This window comes from Eutrema salsugineum, unplaced genomic scaffold (assembly GCF_000478725.1).
Source record: "Eutrema salsugineum unplaced genomic scaffold, Eutsalg1_0 scaffold_17, whole genome shotgun sequence".
NCBI lineage: Eukaryota > Viridiplantae > Streptophyta > Magnoliopsida > Brassicales > Brassicaceae > Eutrema > Eutrema salsugineum.
In genome coordinates this window covers 1,814,212-1,830,511 of record NW_006256852.1, presented here as the reverse complement: position 1 = coordinate 1,830,511, position 16,300 = coordinate 1,814,212, and the positions used below count along the sequence as shown (strand labels likewise).

General features: G+C 36.4%; 1 protein-coding gene and 1 pseudogene across 1 annotated transcript; both read left to right on the top strand.

Moving 5' to 3' along the window:
- Window positions 1-1,172: 1,172 nt before the first annotated feature.
- Window positions 1,173-2,864, top strand: LOC18020544 (probable inorganic phosphate transporter 1-3). The gene is made up of 2 exons (XM_006403188.1): window positions 1,173-1,573; window positions 1,700-2,864. The coding sequence occupies exons 1-2, from the start codon at window positions 1,173-1,175 to the stop codon at window positions 2,862-2,864; spliced, it is 1,566 nt and encodes a 521-aa protein (XP_006403251.1).
- A 7,561-nt stretch (window positions 2,865-10,425) lies between these two features.
- Window positions 10,426-14,447, top strand: LOC18020543 (annotated as a pseudogene).
- The last annotated feature ends 1,853 nt before the right edge of the window (window positions 14,448-16,300 follow it).

The window sequence follows — 16,300 nt, the reverse complement described above, 5'->3', positions numbered from 1 at the left end:
TTAGAAACTATCAAACCTAAATTTATTATACGATCTACCATTAATATAATTGAAAATTTGAAAATAATTCGAGGAGTGCATATACTTTCTAAGTCTGGATAGTTTAGTCGCACCTTGTCTCAAGTTAGTAGTTATGCGAACTTTTCCAATATATTTTTGTAGCTTTCCACATTTTTCACCTCTTTTTTATCTGTGGTTTTAACTTTCGCATTAATTTTTAACTGACATGTATTATTGTGGTTTTCCCCATTCATAAGTCTACTGATCGAATCACTTCGTAGTAAATCAAACATCTATATTAAAATGGATATAATCAGAGAGATAGCTAACCTGATGATCATAACATTCTTGAATACTACATTTTTGTGTGTTACTCGCCCTAAGATAATAGCTTTTTAGAGCGAAAATTTGATCTCAGTTGGACCAAACATGGAATGGGTCCATGATTTAAATAATAATAATAATAATCTCATAGATGTGATAGATACTTATAATAGATTGTTAAAACTTAATTGATGTGTAGACAATACCAATATACCTATTATACCATATCCAGAAGAGCAACATAAAAAATAACCAAAGTGATGGAAATTAAAAAAATAAATGAACAATTTGGATATGCCCTTAAGATGCCGGAGACTTTGCTTCTATAAATTTCCGCCGTCGCAGCCACCACACACACCACGGCATAACCAACTCTCTCTTTCTTCCTCAAATAGTTCTCTTTCTTCCTTCTTCCTTATCACCCATTAACGTATAGCGTGACGGTAAGATTGATAACCAGTTTGTATTCTCTTTAATGATTTTTCAAGTGATAGTTTAGTTTGCTTATACTAACATTTTTTTCGTGTTAGTTTATAAAATTAAATTTCTAATTCTGGCATTTGCATTTTTAATTGCGGGCACTAAAATAATGTAACATTAAAAACAACGTACTTAACATGGAAAAAAAAAAAAAAACAACAACGCAATTTCTGTATGGCAAACGCGTTGAAAGCTTTTTTTTATGTAAAAGAGTAACTTTGATTTTTCAACTTCATCTCAAAATACTATTTGGAACCCGAAAAATCGATATGTTATAATACACCAAGTCACTTATATTTATTAACAAATTTTTAACACAAAATATTAACGTTTAGTCCGTGAACACAGGAGAGACAAGGCAAGTAGCGATGGCCGAACAACAACTAGGAGTGCTAAAGGCACTCGATGTTGCGAAAACGCAACTTTACCATTTCACAGCGATCGTCATCGCCGGTATGGGTTTCTTTACAGACGCATACGATCTCTTCTGTGTCTCCTTGGTGACCAAGCTTCTTGGCCGCCTCTACTACTTCAATCCGTTGTCAGACAAGCCTGGCTCACTTCCCCCTCACGTTGCGGCTGCAGTCAACGGTGTGGCTCTCTGTGGGACCCTTGCTGGTCAACTCTTCTTCGGATGGCTCGGTGACAAGCTCGGAAGGAAGAAAGTTTACGGTATCACTTTGATCATGATGATTGTGTGCTCGGTTGCTTCCGGTCTCTCCTTCGGTGACACAGCCCAAGGTGTAATGACCACTCTTTGCTTCTTCAGGTACAATTTTTTTTTTTTTTTTTGGTAAAATTCTTCAGGTACAAATATCATCATATATTGCATGTCTAAATCTTCCATATCTATCAAAATATAATATTCACTAACAGATGCAACGATATTGTTTAGGTTTTGGTTGGGATTCGGTATTGGAGGTGACTACCCTCTTTCTGCCACCATCATGTCTGAATATGCTAACAAGAAGACACGTGGTGCTTTCATCGCTGCTGTGTTCGCCATGCAAGGTATCGGTATCTTAGCCGGAGGTTTTGTCGCACTTGCTGTCTCTTCAATTTTCGACAAGAAGTTCCCCGCTCCAACCTATGCAGTCGACAGGGCCCTATCAACGCCACCTCAAGCTGATTACATTTGGAGAATCATCGTCATGTTCGGTGCTTTACCCGCAGCCTTGACTTACTACTGGCGTATGAAGATGCCTGAAACCGCTCGTTACACCGCTTTGGTGGCCAAGAACATCAAACAAGCAACAAAAGACATGTCCAAGGTCTTACAAGTTGAGCTTGAGATGGAGGAAAGAGCTGAGGATATTGTTAAAGACCCGAGATTAAACTATGGCTTGTTCTCCAAGGAATTTGCCAAACGCCATGGTCTTCCTCTCCTCGGATGTACATCCACTTGGTTCTTGCTTGACATTGCCTTCTACAGCCAAAACTTGTTCCAAAAGGATATTTTCTCCGCTATTGGATGGATCCCAAAGGCATCAACCATGAACGGAATCCATGAGGTTTTCATGATCGCTAGGGCACAAACTCTCATTGCACTTTGCAGTACCGTCCCTGGTTATTGGTTCACGGTTGCATTTATTGATATCATGGGAAGATTTGCAATCCAGCTAATGGGATTCTTTATGATGACTGTCTTCATGTTTGCCATTGCCTTCCCTTACAACCACTGGATCAAACCAGATAACCGTATCGGATTCGTGGTTATGTACTCTCTTACTTTCTTCTTTGCCAATTTCGGGCCCAACGCAACAACTTTCATTGTACCTGCTGAGATCTTCCCGGCCAGGCTAAGGTCTACATGCCATGGGATATCAGCCGCCACAGGTAAGGCTGGAGCAATCGTGGGAGCTTTCGGGTTCCTTTATGCGGCACAGCCACAGGACAAGACCAAGACGGACGCGGGATATCCACCAGGCATCGGAGTTAAGAACTCATTGATCATGCTTGGTGTCATTAACTTTGTCGGTATGCTCTTCACCTTCCTTGTGCCCGAGCCCAAGGGCAAGTCCCTCGAAGAACTCTCCGGTGAGACTGAGGTTGAGAAATGATCACACCGTCATATTTTCAATTTATGTTTATTATTTGTTTTGGTCATTCTTCTTTTGCTTATTACTTTTTTTTTTCTTTTTGATGCGTGAAGTGATGTTTTTAATGGTGCGCCTATACTTTTGTATAAACTGGTCAATTCTCAAAGAATTGCTAAGATGTAAACACTTGTAAGAATCTAGTTTTATCGACTGGAGAATATTTTACAGAATTATTTTATTTTTAAAAAACGGTTCATCCTTTTTTAGTTGATACTTCTCATTAACCACTTTTACTTTGTATTGATAAGGATTTTCTCAGGGCCTCAGGCTATGTATTGATCGATTGGTATCCGTTTATTTTAGGGTTTAGATTTTTTGCTAACAAAGTGTTTTGAAATAAAATTAAAACATTATGTTTCGACCAAAAAAATTAAATTAAATTAAAAAATTGTGTTTGAGTTTCATATTTCTAATGGTAGCCTGGAACTAACACATACACAAATTAAAATCCAGCATAAGATCCAATGTGTAGCGTGGAATAACAAATAAATTTAAAACATTATGTAGGGTTCTATATTTTCTATTTAATATTTAGTTTATTCTCAATTAAAAACAATTTTGAGTCATTTTAATGTTGAACGTAATTATTTGACCAATAATGCTCAGTCATTGTATTCAAAGCGAAAAAATATATTACTGTTATAATAATATAATGGAGTAATTATCCATTAACTTTGACCGCCTAAGTTTTACCGACCTAGGCAATATTATATGTTTTTCTTGTGTCTATAAATAGACTCCTTCCCCATGTAAAACAAAACATATGAAATGAAAAGAGAAGCTCACTTCTCTCACTTCTCTCTCATCGCTCTTACCCTTTTCCCTCACTAATTAAATAATATAATATATATATATAACACATATAAACATACATATATTCACCTATTTTATATAATACATAAAAATTACTTTATATTAGAAATTTATCCTATGTTATGCTTTAGATTTTTGTGTACATTCATTCTTTCAGAAATTTTGTAACTAAAATCACAGCTGTATCCGTTTCAAATCAATAAATAAAGCAATCTTACCTTTAAGAAGAAAAAAAGAGCAATAGCTGCAAAAAATGTCATATAAGTATATAACAAATGTTGCTTTATAGAATTATATAGATACCTTGGCAGATATATATATATATATATATATATATATAACAAGATAGGTTGGTTCGAACCTAAAATTGATCTCTCTTTTTCTGACTTTTTTTTTTTGGGTCGAACTTTTTTTTTTTTTTGGAGTATGTGGTAAAAAGGTCTGGATATGTGTCTGTCCACCCTAGGTTCAATCTACGTTGAGAAGGACTATTTACATTGCTTGGATTCCTGGTAAAGAGGTGAAAAACACCTCTTTTTCTGACTTTGGCTCTCTATGACTTTTATGTAGAAAATAAATCCGTCCGTCGTACGGTTGCTTAATCTATATATTGGTTCTAGCCATTGACTTTTGCAATTTATTAAATAATAACTATTTAAACAGTTCATATATGCTATGGATTGACTGTCAAATTATTTTCAATAATATTTATGTCAAAGTATATACTCTAATTCGGGAGAAGAAAACGAAAGGTACTTATTATTATCACTTACAAGTCACCACATATTTAAGTGGGAGCCTTGTCTCGTATTTAGTTTGACTACAAATATCTCTAATATAATTCAGCTTAACCAAAAATGTTTTGGACATGTATCTTTTTATAAATACCAAAGAATCAAGGATTTACTTCGGCAGATCCTCTCGACTATCATTGCGTATTCTATTTTCCCGAAACTTTTGGTCTTATCACTAAACCTCTAAATTTTATAAATCTCATCGTTGAACACCCCAATTGTTTAATTCTAGTTAATTCCAAAATTGTAATGAATGATTTGAATTTGTGCTTGATTAATTCAAAACACGTGTTATAAATTAAATTTACCTAAAATCTAACCCGTAAGAAAAATGAAACCCGGTTGGCAAAAAGCTTAACACAATATTTTTTATAGAAATTTTACTGTAGGTAAATTATCTATTATATATGATCTCTATTAGTTTTTTCTTAAAACAAATTGTTATAATATTAGTTGTTTGTTTTCTAAAAATTATTTATTAGCTATTTTTTCTATAAAAAATTATAAGTTACTTTGTAATACAAATTTTGAAAGTATAATGAAAAAATATTTTATTTATTTTTGGACATTTTGTTCATATTAAAGATGTAATTAGAAGTTTGAACATAACTTGTGTATGCAAACTTATTTAACTATACATCAATTCTGTGAACCATTTTTTTTGTTTGTTGCTACTTCTTACCGTCAGAAGGTTATGAGGTTAAATAATCCTTACAGCTTATTTTTTATTCTCGAATGCATCATCATCAATATTAACCCAATTATATCTAACTTTCACTTTATTTCTTTTCATTCTCATCTAAACTGATATCTTTTTTTTAGAAAAATCAAATATCTATTCCTTCCATCATTTTCTAACTTTTTGTTTTCTTTGCCTCACACATCAATATGTTCTATGACTCTATCCTTAGACTATCTCTTTATCTTGCTTGTGTCCCGAATTTTTTTGTTTTGTTTTTTTTTTTCATGTTCTTTTAATTTTTCGTTTATTCTCTTTTATCTACGGTCCATCTTCACGTAAATATATTTTCTTGGGTTTATTATTCATATTCAGTTATATAATTTAGGTTTTTGTAATTTTTAATAGATCTATATATATGTATATATAAAGATAGATTTTCTCTTTTATCTATGGCATATCTTCACATGAACATATAGAATTGGGTTTATTGTTATATTCATTTATGTAATTTAGTTTTTGTGTACTTTTTTAGTAGATATATTAGTGTTCTCATAAAGATAGTTATTCATGCTTTTGTATTTAGTGTAAATATGTTTGTGTTTTTAATATTCTGATTGTTTTTTTTTAAATGATGTACATGTGAATCCTGAGGTGGCGGCACCAGAAGAGAGAAAAACTCTCTATATAGATAGATTCACACTGCAAACTTTTACTTTCAGGGATTTTTGTCTTGTGTGAATATGGTTGACATTTCATAAACAATGAAAATTGACTATGATGAAATCAATAATTGGAAACTTTCAAAAAAAAAAAACAAAGCTGACTGTGATAAAAAGAAAAGAAAAAAGAAAAAAAAAGAAAAATCGGTTAGAGCCAACTCCATCTTTAGAAACTATGAGACGTAAGATTACAATATCTACAATATAATAAAAAAATTTAAAATCATATGAGGAGTGCATATACTTTCTAACTCTCGATAGTTTATAGCTTTCCAGTTTCCACATTGTTCACCTGATCTTTCCACCTGTTACTTCAATTTCGCATAAATTTTCAAGGGATTTTCTCTCAATTATATATCTACTGAGAATCACTTCGTAGTAAATTAAACATTTTATTATTAAATGGATAAATTAACATTATGGAATACTAGACTTTTCCATCTACTAATCACCTCATATTGGGATATATATGAACTAAATATGCAATTAACTATCTAAGAGTGTATAGTTTATAATTTACATATTTGTAATTAGGTTAATCGTTATGTATATAAGGCAGGCTTTGCCTTATCATCAGATTCAATAAGAAAAATCTTTACTCTAAACTAAGTTTCTTGACATAATATCAGAGAAATAACATATTATTGGTTCTCGATTATCTGCCCCCTTTATCGAACTCTGCTGTCGATTCTCCTTGATTCCTTCTTCTTTTGAACTTTAGTTTTTCGATCATTTCGTCGAAACACTACTCTAATCAAATTTTCCACTACTCTAATCAAAGATGGCATACGACGAAAGTAGCCAAATCAGAAAGAGCACCTCCACTTTAGTGTCTACACTTCGATCTGAGACAACACGTAGCCGGATTGCAGAGATAACCCTGGATCTGTCATCTCCCAGCCACAGCTTCGCGGCCCCAATTACAATGAATGGGCCTTGTGTCTTCGACTTGCGTTACGTGCACGAAAGAAATTTGGTTTTGTTGATGGTTGTATCCCACAACCTGCTGAGAATTCAGAGGATCTCGAAGACTGGTGGGCAAACAATGCTATGGTTGTATCCTGGATCAATCTTACTATTGCTCCCGAACTTAGCAGTTCTCTCTCACCACAAATCGCATCTGATTTATGGACACACATACAGAAGCAGTTCTCTGTGAAAAATGGCCAACGAGTTCAACGCCTAAAGGTGGAACTCGCTACTTGCCATCAGAAAAGCTTGGTCGTGGAAGCATATTACAGAAAGCTTCAGAAATTGTGGACTAGCTTAGCGGATTTTTGGCATGCCAAAAACGCTGTCAAGATAGCTAAGGAACGCCAAGAAAATAAATTCCATCAGTTTTTGATAAGTCTTGATGAGTCTGTGTTTAGAACTGTGAAGTCTTCACTTTTATCTCGTGATCCATTTCCTTCTTTGGATGAAGCTTATCAAGTCGTGACACAAGATAAAGACTTCAAATGCACTGGTCGTATGATTAAGGAATGACACGATGGCGTTAGCTTTGCTGTTCAGACTACTGCCCGACCTCGGCAGCAACCTGAAGCTTTGCTGTTCAGACTACTGCCCGACCTCGACAGCAACCTGAACTTCGCGACCCCAACGCTCTTTGTACTCTTTGTGGCCGTACGGATCACCTCGCTGAAAACTGTTTTCGGAATATTGGATATCCAACTTGGTGGAAAGATCGGCAGCAAAGGAAGCTTCTTTCTTTATCTTAAGTATCGAGTTTTCCTGCTGCAGATACTCCGACTTTTTCTGCTCTGTCCACACAGCAACGAACAGAACCAGCTCGTGCACATCAGGTGACCTCGTCGGAACATATTGCCTCTGCCAATGCCGTTATTAGTGACAGCGATCATGTTGGTTTTTCGGGTCTCAATGATCAACAATAGAAGACTTTGGTTTCTATGCTCAATGCTTGCAGCTCGAGTTCTCATGATCAGCTTTCGGATATGTATTTTTTTGAATCTTGGATCATTGATACATGTGCGCCTAAAAATATGACTGGTAGCTTGGATTTTCTTGTGAATGTCTGCAATATGGCACCTATGCATATTAAGTTACCGCAAGGTCGTTTTACAGTATCGACGAAACAGGGAAAAATTTATCTTGGTTCTTCGCTACAGTTGCTCAACGTCTTATTTCTTGATGGATTAGAGTGTCACCTTATTTCTGTTTCTCAGTTAACAAGAGATCGTCAGTGTAACTTCCAGATTTCTGACAGACTTTGTGTTATCCAGGACCGAATCACACAGACACTGATTGGAGCGGGTGAGCAGCAGAATGGCCTTATTTCTTTAGAGGATTTTGTGTTGCAGCGATGACACAAGCTCTGGAGACACAACCGGCGGACATGTGGTATAGACGCCTTGGACATCCTTCCTCTAAGGCGATGGAGATGCTGAAGTTTTCTGTTGTAGTAGTAGTAGTAGTAGTGCTTTTGATTTTAAGTCTTGCGACGTCTGTATTCGTGCCAAGCAAACTTGAGAAGTATTTCCTTTGAGTAATAATAAAACATCTGCTGTTTTTGACCTTATTCATTGCAACTTATGGGGTCCATATCGGACCGAATCTATTTGTGGCTCTATTTATTGCCAAACAAGTCTAACACTACTGTTAAACTTTGAAATTTTATCTCCTTAATCGAACGTCAATTTGAAAGTAAAGTACAAACTATTCAGAGCGATAACGGGTCTGAATTTTTAAGTCTCTCGGCTCATTTTCGTGAACTTGGTATTGTGCACGAAACCTCTTGTGTTGGCACTCCCCAACAAAGTGGAAGGGTTGAGCGTAAATATCGCCATATCCTAAATGTGGCGCGTGCTCTTCGTTTCCAGGCTGCTCTTCTGGTTGAGTTTTAGAGTTTCTGCGTTCTAACAACTGGTTATTTAATTAACCACACACCTACTACTGTGCTTCGTGGGAAGCTACCTTTTGAGGTTCTGTATAATCGTGTACCTCCAATGAATCATATGCGGGTTTTTGGGTGCCTCTGTTATGTGCATAATCAGCGACATGGTGGTGACAAGTTTGAGCCTCAGGGAAATCGTTCGATATTCATCGGCTATCATTTTGGCAAGAAATGTTGGAAACTGTATGATTTGGAGACTCGCATTATTTCTACATCACGCGATATTTTTTTCTGCAAAACAGAGTTCCCTTATGCTGTGACAAGTCTTGCGATTTCATCTTCTCAGATTTTACCTCTGTTTTCTGCTCTAGGTACTTTGGAAGATGATAGCGATGATGTTTTTCGAGACGTCACACATTCCTCTCTGCTAGCCACTGAGTCTCCTTTTGAGTTATTACCGATCTCTCTGGTTTGATCCACTGATACAGTGGATCCCAGTTTGTCATCGCCTACCTTTTTTTTGTCTCCTGTGTTATCGACTCCGGATATACTTCTTAGTTCATGATGATGTCTGCTGTGGTGAAGGTTTCAAGTTTTACTCGAATGAAATTAATAAGCCGCAAGTGCACAACTGATTGATTGTAGTATTTAGGGATCAAATCCACAGGGAAGGAGGTTCTTTCCTGCAAAAGCCTTTGAAAGAAATATAAAATAAGGAAGGTTAATTTGCTCTTCTAAAACTATTTGGCTCCGGATGAATACTTTCGCAACACCAATGATCTAGATCAGATTGTAGTTTATGACGCTACTCCCATGCATTAAAAATAATTTTAGAAGAAAAAATTCTAGGATTCGGCTTAATAGCTAATGGAATCCTCATCGAACATGTATAGCCTCCATCAAAAATCCCTTAAACGCAACAATAAAACTACCCAGACATGATTAAAGAAAGCAAAAACATTGTATTGAAAAGCTGTATTGAAATCGATATGGTAAAGGAACAAAAAGGTTCAAGAAATAGATTTCTATCTCCCTAGACCTAAAACTAAGAAAATTTAAAGACAGAAACTTAAAAGCTGCCAAAAGAGAGATTGCTTATCGTCTAAGGCTCCTAAAACATGTATTTATAGTGATCAAGTCATTTCTGGGCGTCACTTAGGGTTTCTCCAAATGAGGGAATCATCTTGGGCTCGAAAATGAGCTTCTAGGCTGGATAGACCAATCTCCGCAGTTGGAAAGGACGAGACTGGTGCGAATTGGATGTTGGCCGCGGGTAGGAATGCTTGCCGGCTCTTGCTCTTCGCGTAACTTTTTATTGAACTGTTGGATTGCCATGCTGTAAAGTGTGTTGGAAAGCTGTTAGTTCCATCTTTAAGGTATTCAAATTTGATCTGGATCAGACGGTGAGAAAGTCTTTATTCGAGGGTGAACTTCTGACGGTTTGACTCTGAGCTGAAAATTTGGTCTTCTATCAATTTTGTTAAGTTTTTTCCTAAGTTTCCTGAAAAGAGTCTTGAAACTACAAGTACTAGAAAAACATAATGAAAACACTTGAAAGCAATAAAAACATAGAAAAAATATTTCAAAATGATCCATAAAAGTGGTCAAAATATGGTGTTATCAGTTTTAGTTCAGCTATCCGACTCTTATCGAATCTGTCCCGATGTCTGTTTCTACTGACTGTAACGATGACCTTGATCTCATGGATGAGGTCATGGTGACTTATGAGGATATTTTGCCATTGAAAATTCCTATGGGCAAGGGGTGTCATAAACGATATCCATCTGTCAAGCTTCACAGGTTTATTACCAATATGACGCATCATGGTTTCGATAGTGATTTTGTGGATTCGTCTTGGTATCCTATCGATGATTATGTTGATTGCTCTCATTTTTCAGTGCATCATCAGGCTTTTCTTGCTACGTTGTCCGATGGTCAGATTCCTCATACTTGGCCTGAAGCATTTAGGATGAACGTTGGCATGAGGAGGCACGTACTGAAATTAACACCCTTGACAAGAGTGGTATATGGACTGTTGAGACATCGCCTCCAGGGAAGAAAGCGTTAGGTTGCAAGTGGGTTTTCATCTGAAGTATCGTTCAGACGGGTCTCTTGAACGTTACAAAGCGAGACTTGTTGTTCTCAGTAACAATCAGACAGAGGGTCTTGACTATGAGGAGACTTTTGCCCTTGTATGTAAGATGGTTACGCTGCGATCTTTTCTTGAGGTTTTGGTCTCTCAGGATTGGGCGGTCCATCAAATTGACGTCCACAACACATTTCTACATGGGGATCTTGGTGAAAAAGTATTTATTCGATTTCCTCCAGGTTTTATATAGACAAAAAGAACCTGGTTTGTCGCTTACATAAATCACTCTATGGTCTTCGCCAGGATCCTCGTTGCTGGTTTGCAAAGCTGTCAAATGTGCTTCAAGAGTATGGTTTTATTCAGTATTTCTCTAATTATTCCTTGTTTACTCTTGATGATGGTTCATGTCGCCTACATGTTCTTGTATACGTCGATGATTTGATCATCTCCGAAGCTCTCTTGCTGTTATTGCTGAGTTCAAACAATACTTGAGCTCTTGTTTTCAGATGAAGGATCTTGGTGTCTTGAAGTATTTTCTGAGTATTGAGGTTGTGCGTGGTCTGCAAGGAATGTACTTGTGTCAGCAAAAGTACACCTTGGATATTATTTCTGAGATGGGATTTCTTGGAACTCGACCTGTTTCACATCCCATTGAGCAGAATCTTACTCTGGCATTAGCCACTGGTGAACTTCTTTCTGATCTGATTCGCTACCGTCGTTTAGTTGGACGTCTGATCTACCTCTGTGTCACTCGCCCGGAAATCTCTTATGCTGTTCATATTCTCTCTCAAATCATACAAGCACCACGTATTGAACATTGGCGCGCTGCATAACAAGTTGTTCGTTAGTTGAAGAGCAATCCGGTTCAAGATATTCTGTTGCGTGCTAATTCTGACTTACATCTCACGGCGTGGTGCGACTCCGACTGGGCCAGCTGTCCCTTATCTTGTCGATTATTGACCAGTTAGTATATTTAGTTGGGTGGCTTGCCTATTTCATGGATTACTCGAAAACATAAGGTGGTTTTGCGTTTGTCGACGGAAGCTAAATATCGGGCTATGGCAGATATGATTAGTGGGACATTGTGGTTACGGGAACTTCTTGGCACATACGACCAAAACAAATATTACCTTAAGGTAGTAACATTTAAAAGCGAGAACTGATTTAATCAGTTGGACCAAACATGGAATGGGTCCATGAATTTATAAAAAAAAATCTCATAAATGTGATGAATACTTACAATAGATTGTTAAAACATAATTGATATGTAGACTATAACATACCATATCCAGAAGGGCAACAAAAAAAAATAACAAAAGTGATGGAAATTAAATAGAAAAATATAAAATTTGAATATGCCCTTAAGATGCTGGAGACTTTGATTCTATAAATTTCCCCCATCTCAGCCACCACAACCACCACTGCACTGGCACAACCACCTCTCTCTGTCTCTCTCTCTCTTTTTCTCGAATAGTTCTCTTTCTTGCTACTTCAATCATCACCATTAACGTATAGCGTGACGGTGAGATTAATAACCAGTCTATATAGTCTTAAATTCAAGTGATAGTTTAGTTTGCTTATATTAACGTGTTTTTTTTTTTAGTTTGAATACATAAACTAAATTTCTATTTCTGGCATTTTTCAAAGATATGTGTGTGTATATATATATGATACCGAATACGTCACATAAATTGTAGAATAGTAGGGTACTAGAATAATGTAACAATAAAAATATACGTTGAATTAAATTTCTGTAAGGCCACCACGTTGAAAACGTTTCTTTAAGTAAAAGAATGCCACAGATTTTACTACTTCGTGTCAACTACTAGCTATTTCGAACGTGTAAAAACGATATGTTGTAAAACAACAATATTTTCTAGACAAATTTTCAAAATAAAATATTAATGTTTAGTGCATGAAAGCAGGAGAGACGAGCAAACTTGAGATGGCCGAACAACAACTAGAAGACGCAACTATACCATTTCACGGCGATTGTCATCGCCGGTATGGGTTTCTTTACAGACGCATACGATCTGTTTTGCATCTCCTTGGTAACCAAGCTCCTTGGCCGCCTCTACTACTTCAATCCCTTGTCAGACAAGCCTGGCTCACTTCCCCCTCATGTTGCGGCTGCGGTCAACGGTGTGGCTCTCTGTGGAACCCTTGCTGGTCAACTCTTCTTCGGATGGCTTGGTGACAAAGCTCGGAAGGAAGAAAGTTTACGGTATCACTTTGATCATGATGATTGTGTGCTCGGTTGCTTCCGGTCTCTCCTTCGGTGACACAGCCCAAGGTGTAATGACCACTCTTTGCTTCTTCAGGTAAAATTATCATCAGACGTTGCATGTTTTGAAGATTAGTGTGGTTTAAATCTACTATATCTTTTCAAAATATAATATATATACTAAATATATACTACGATTTTATTTAGGTTTTGGTTGGGATTCGGTATCGGAGGTGACTACCCTCTTTCTGCCACCATCATGTCTGAATACGCTAACAAGAAGACTCGTGGTGCTTTCATCGCTGCCGTGTTCGCCATGCAAGGTATCGGTATATTAGCCGGAGGTTTTGTCGCACTTGCCGTCTCTTCCATTTTCGACAAGAAGTTCCCTGCACCAACCTATGCAGTCGACAGGGCCCTATCAACGCCACCTCAAGCTGATTACATTTGGAGAATCATCGTCATGTTCGGTGCTTTACCCGCAGCCTTGACTTACTACTGGCGTATGAAGATGCCTGAAACCGCTCGTTACACCGCTTTGGTGGCCAAGAACATCAAACAAGCAACAAAAGACATGTCCAAGGTCTTACAAGTTGAGCTTGAGATGGAGGAAAGAGCTGAGGATATTGTTAAGGACCCGAGATTAAACTATGGCTTGTTCTCCAAGGAATTTGCCAAACGCCATGGTCTTCCTCTCCTCGGATGTACATCCACTTGGTTCTTGCTTGACATTGCCTTCTACAGCCAAAACTTGTTCCAAAAGGATATCTTCTCGGCTATCGGATGGATCCCAAAGGCATCAACCATGAACGGAATCCATGAGGTTTTCATGATTGCCAGGGCTCAGACTCTCATCGCTCTCTGCAGTACTGTCCCTGGTTACTGGTTCACCGTCGCGTTTATTGATATCATGGGAAGATTTGCGATCCAGCTAATGGGATTCTTTATGATGACTGTCTTCATGTTTGCCATTGCCTTCCCTTACAACCACTGGATCAAACCAGACAACCGTATCGGATACGTGGTTATGTACTCTCTCACTTTCTTCTTTGCCAATTTCGGACCCAACGCAACAACTTTCATTGTACCTGCTGAGATTTTCCCGGCCAGGCTAAGATCCACATGCCATGGGATATCAGCCGCGACAGGAAAGGCTGGAGCAATCGTGGGAGCTTTCGGGTTCCTTTACGCGGCGCAGCCACAGGACAAGACCAAGACGGATGCGGGATATCCACCAGGCATCGGAGTTAAGAACTCATTGATCATGCTTGGTGTCATTAACTTTGTCGGTATGCTCTTCACCTTCCTTGTGCCCGAGCCCAAGGGAAAGTCCCTCGAAGAACTCTCCGGTGAGACTGAGGTTGAGAAATGATCGCACCGTCATATCTTCAATTTTTGTTTGTTATTTGTTTTGGTCATTCTTCTTTTTCTTATTACTTTTTTTTTCCGATGCGCGACGTGATGATTTTAATGGTGCGCCTACACTGGATAGTATAAACTGGGCAGTTCTCAAAGAATTGCTAAGATGTAAACACTTGTAAGAATCTAGTTTTATCGATGGGTGAATATTTTACAGAAATATTTTATTTTCTAAAAATGGTTCATCCTTTTTTAATTGACACACCACATTGCCACTTTTAGTTTTTCATGAAAAGGATTTGCTCAGGGCCTCAGGCTATGTATTAATTGATTGGTATCAGTCTATTTTAAAGTTTAGTTTTTTTTTCACTAAGAAGGTGTTTTGAAATGTTTTAATAAAATTAAAATTAAAACATTTTTTTCAACCAAAACAAATAAAATAATGAAAACATTATGTTTGGATTTTCTATTTCCAATGTGTAGCCTGAAACTAACGCATACACAAATTAAAATCGAGCATAAGATCCAATGTGTAGCGTGGAATAATTAATAAAATAGAAAGAATATGTTGGGTTCTATATTTTCTATTTAGTGTTTAGTTTTTTATTAATTGAAAATTATTTTGAGTCATTTAATATTGAACGTAATACAAGATATATAAGGTCATACAACATGTGTTGCGTTAAAGAATTATATAGATACCTTGGCAGATATCTCTAACCTTAGCAAGATATGTTGATTCGAACCTAAAAATGATCTCTCTTTTTCTGGCTTTTATGTACAAAATAAATGCGTTGTACGGTTGCTAAATTATATATTGGTTCTAGCCATTGACTTTTGCAACATATTAAATAATATATATTTAAACAGTACATATCTGCTATGGATTGACTGTCAAATTATTTTCAATAATATTTATGTCGAAGTATATACTCTAATTCGGGAGAAGAGAACGAAAATAACTTATTATCATCATTTACAAGTCACCACATTTTTAAGTGGGAGCCTTTGTCTCGGATTTAGTTTGACCTACAAATATCTCTTATTCAGCTAAACCGAAAATGTTTTGGACATGTATCTTTATAAATATCAAAGATTCAAAGATTTACTTCGGTAGATCCCCTCAACTATAATTGCCTATTCTATCTTGCCGAAACTTTTGATCTCATCACTGTTATCTTATAAATCTCATCTTAGAACAATCTCAATTTTTTAATTCTGGTTAATTCCAGATTTATAATTAATTATTTGAATTTGCACTTGATTAATACAAATCACGTGTTATGAATTGCGTTAACCTAAAATCTAAGCCTAAAGAAAATGAAACCCAGTAAGCGAAAAGTTAATACAAGACAAAGCAATTTACATCTAGTTAAACCTTATATATTTAGTTATTTTCATAGTATATCTCTTGTATGTAGATGTTGACATTTTATAAACAATGAAAATTGACTTTGATTAAATCTATAATTGGAAACATGTAAGAAAAAAGAAGCTGACTTTAATAAAAAAAAAATCGGTTAAAGCCAGCTCCATTTTTAGAAACTATATGAGATCTAAAATTACAATACCATCAACAATATAATTGAAAATTCTTAAAACCATTTGACGAGTGTATATACTTTCTAACTCTAGATAGTTTAGTCGAAATATTGTTTTGTAGCTTTCCACATTGTTCACCTTATATTTTCATCTGTAGTTTTACTTTCGCATGAATTTTCATGTGATTTTCTCTCACTTATAAGTCTACTGAGAATCACTTCATAGTTCCAACATTTTATAATTAAATATATGAAATAACATTATGCAATACTACACCTCACGTGTACTAATTACCTTAAGGTGTAATAGTCCAGAATGTTACAA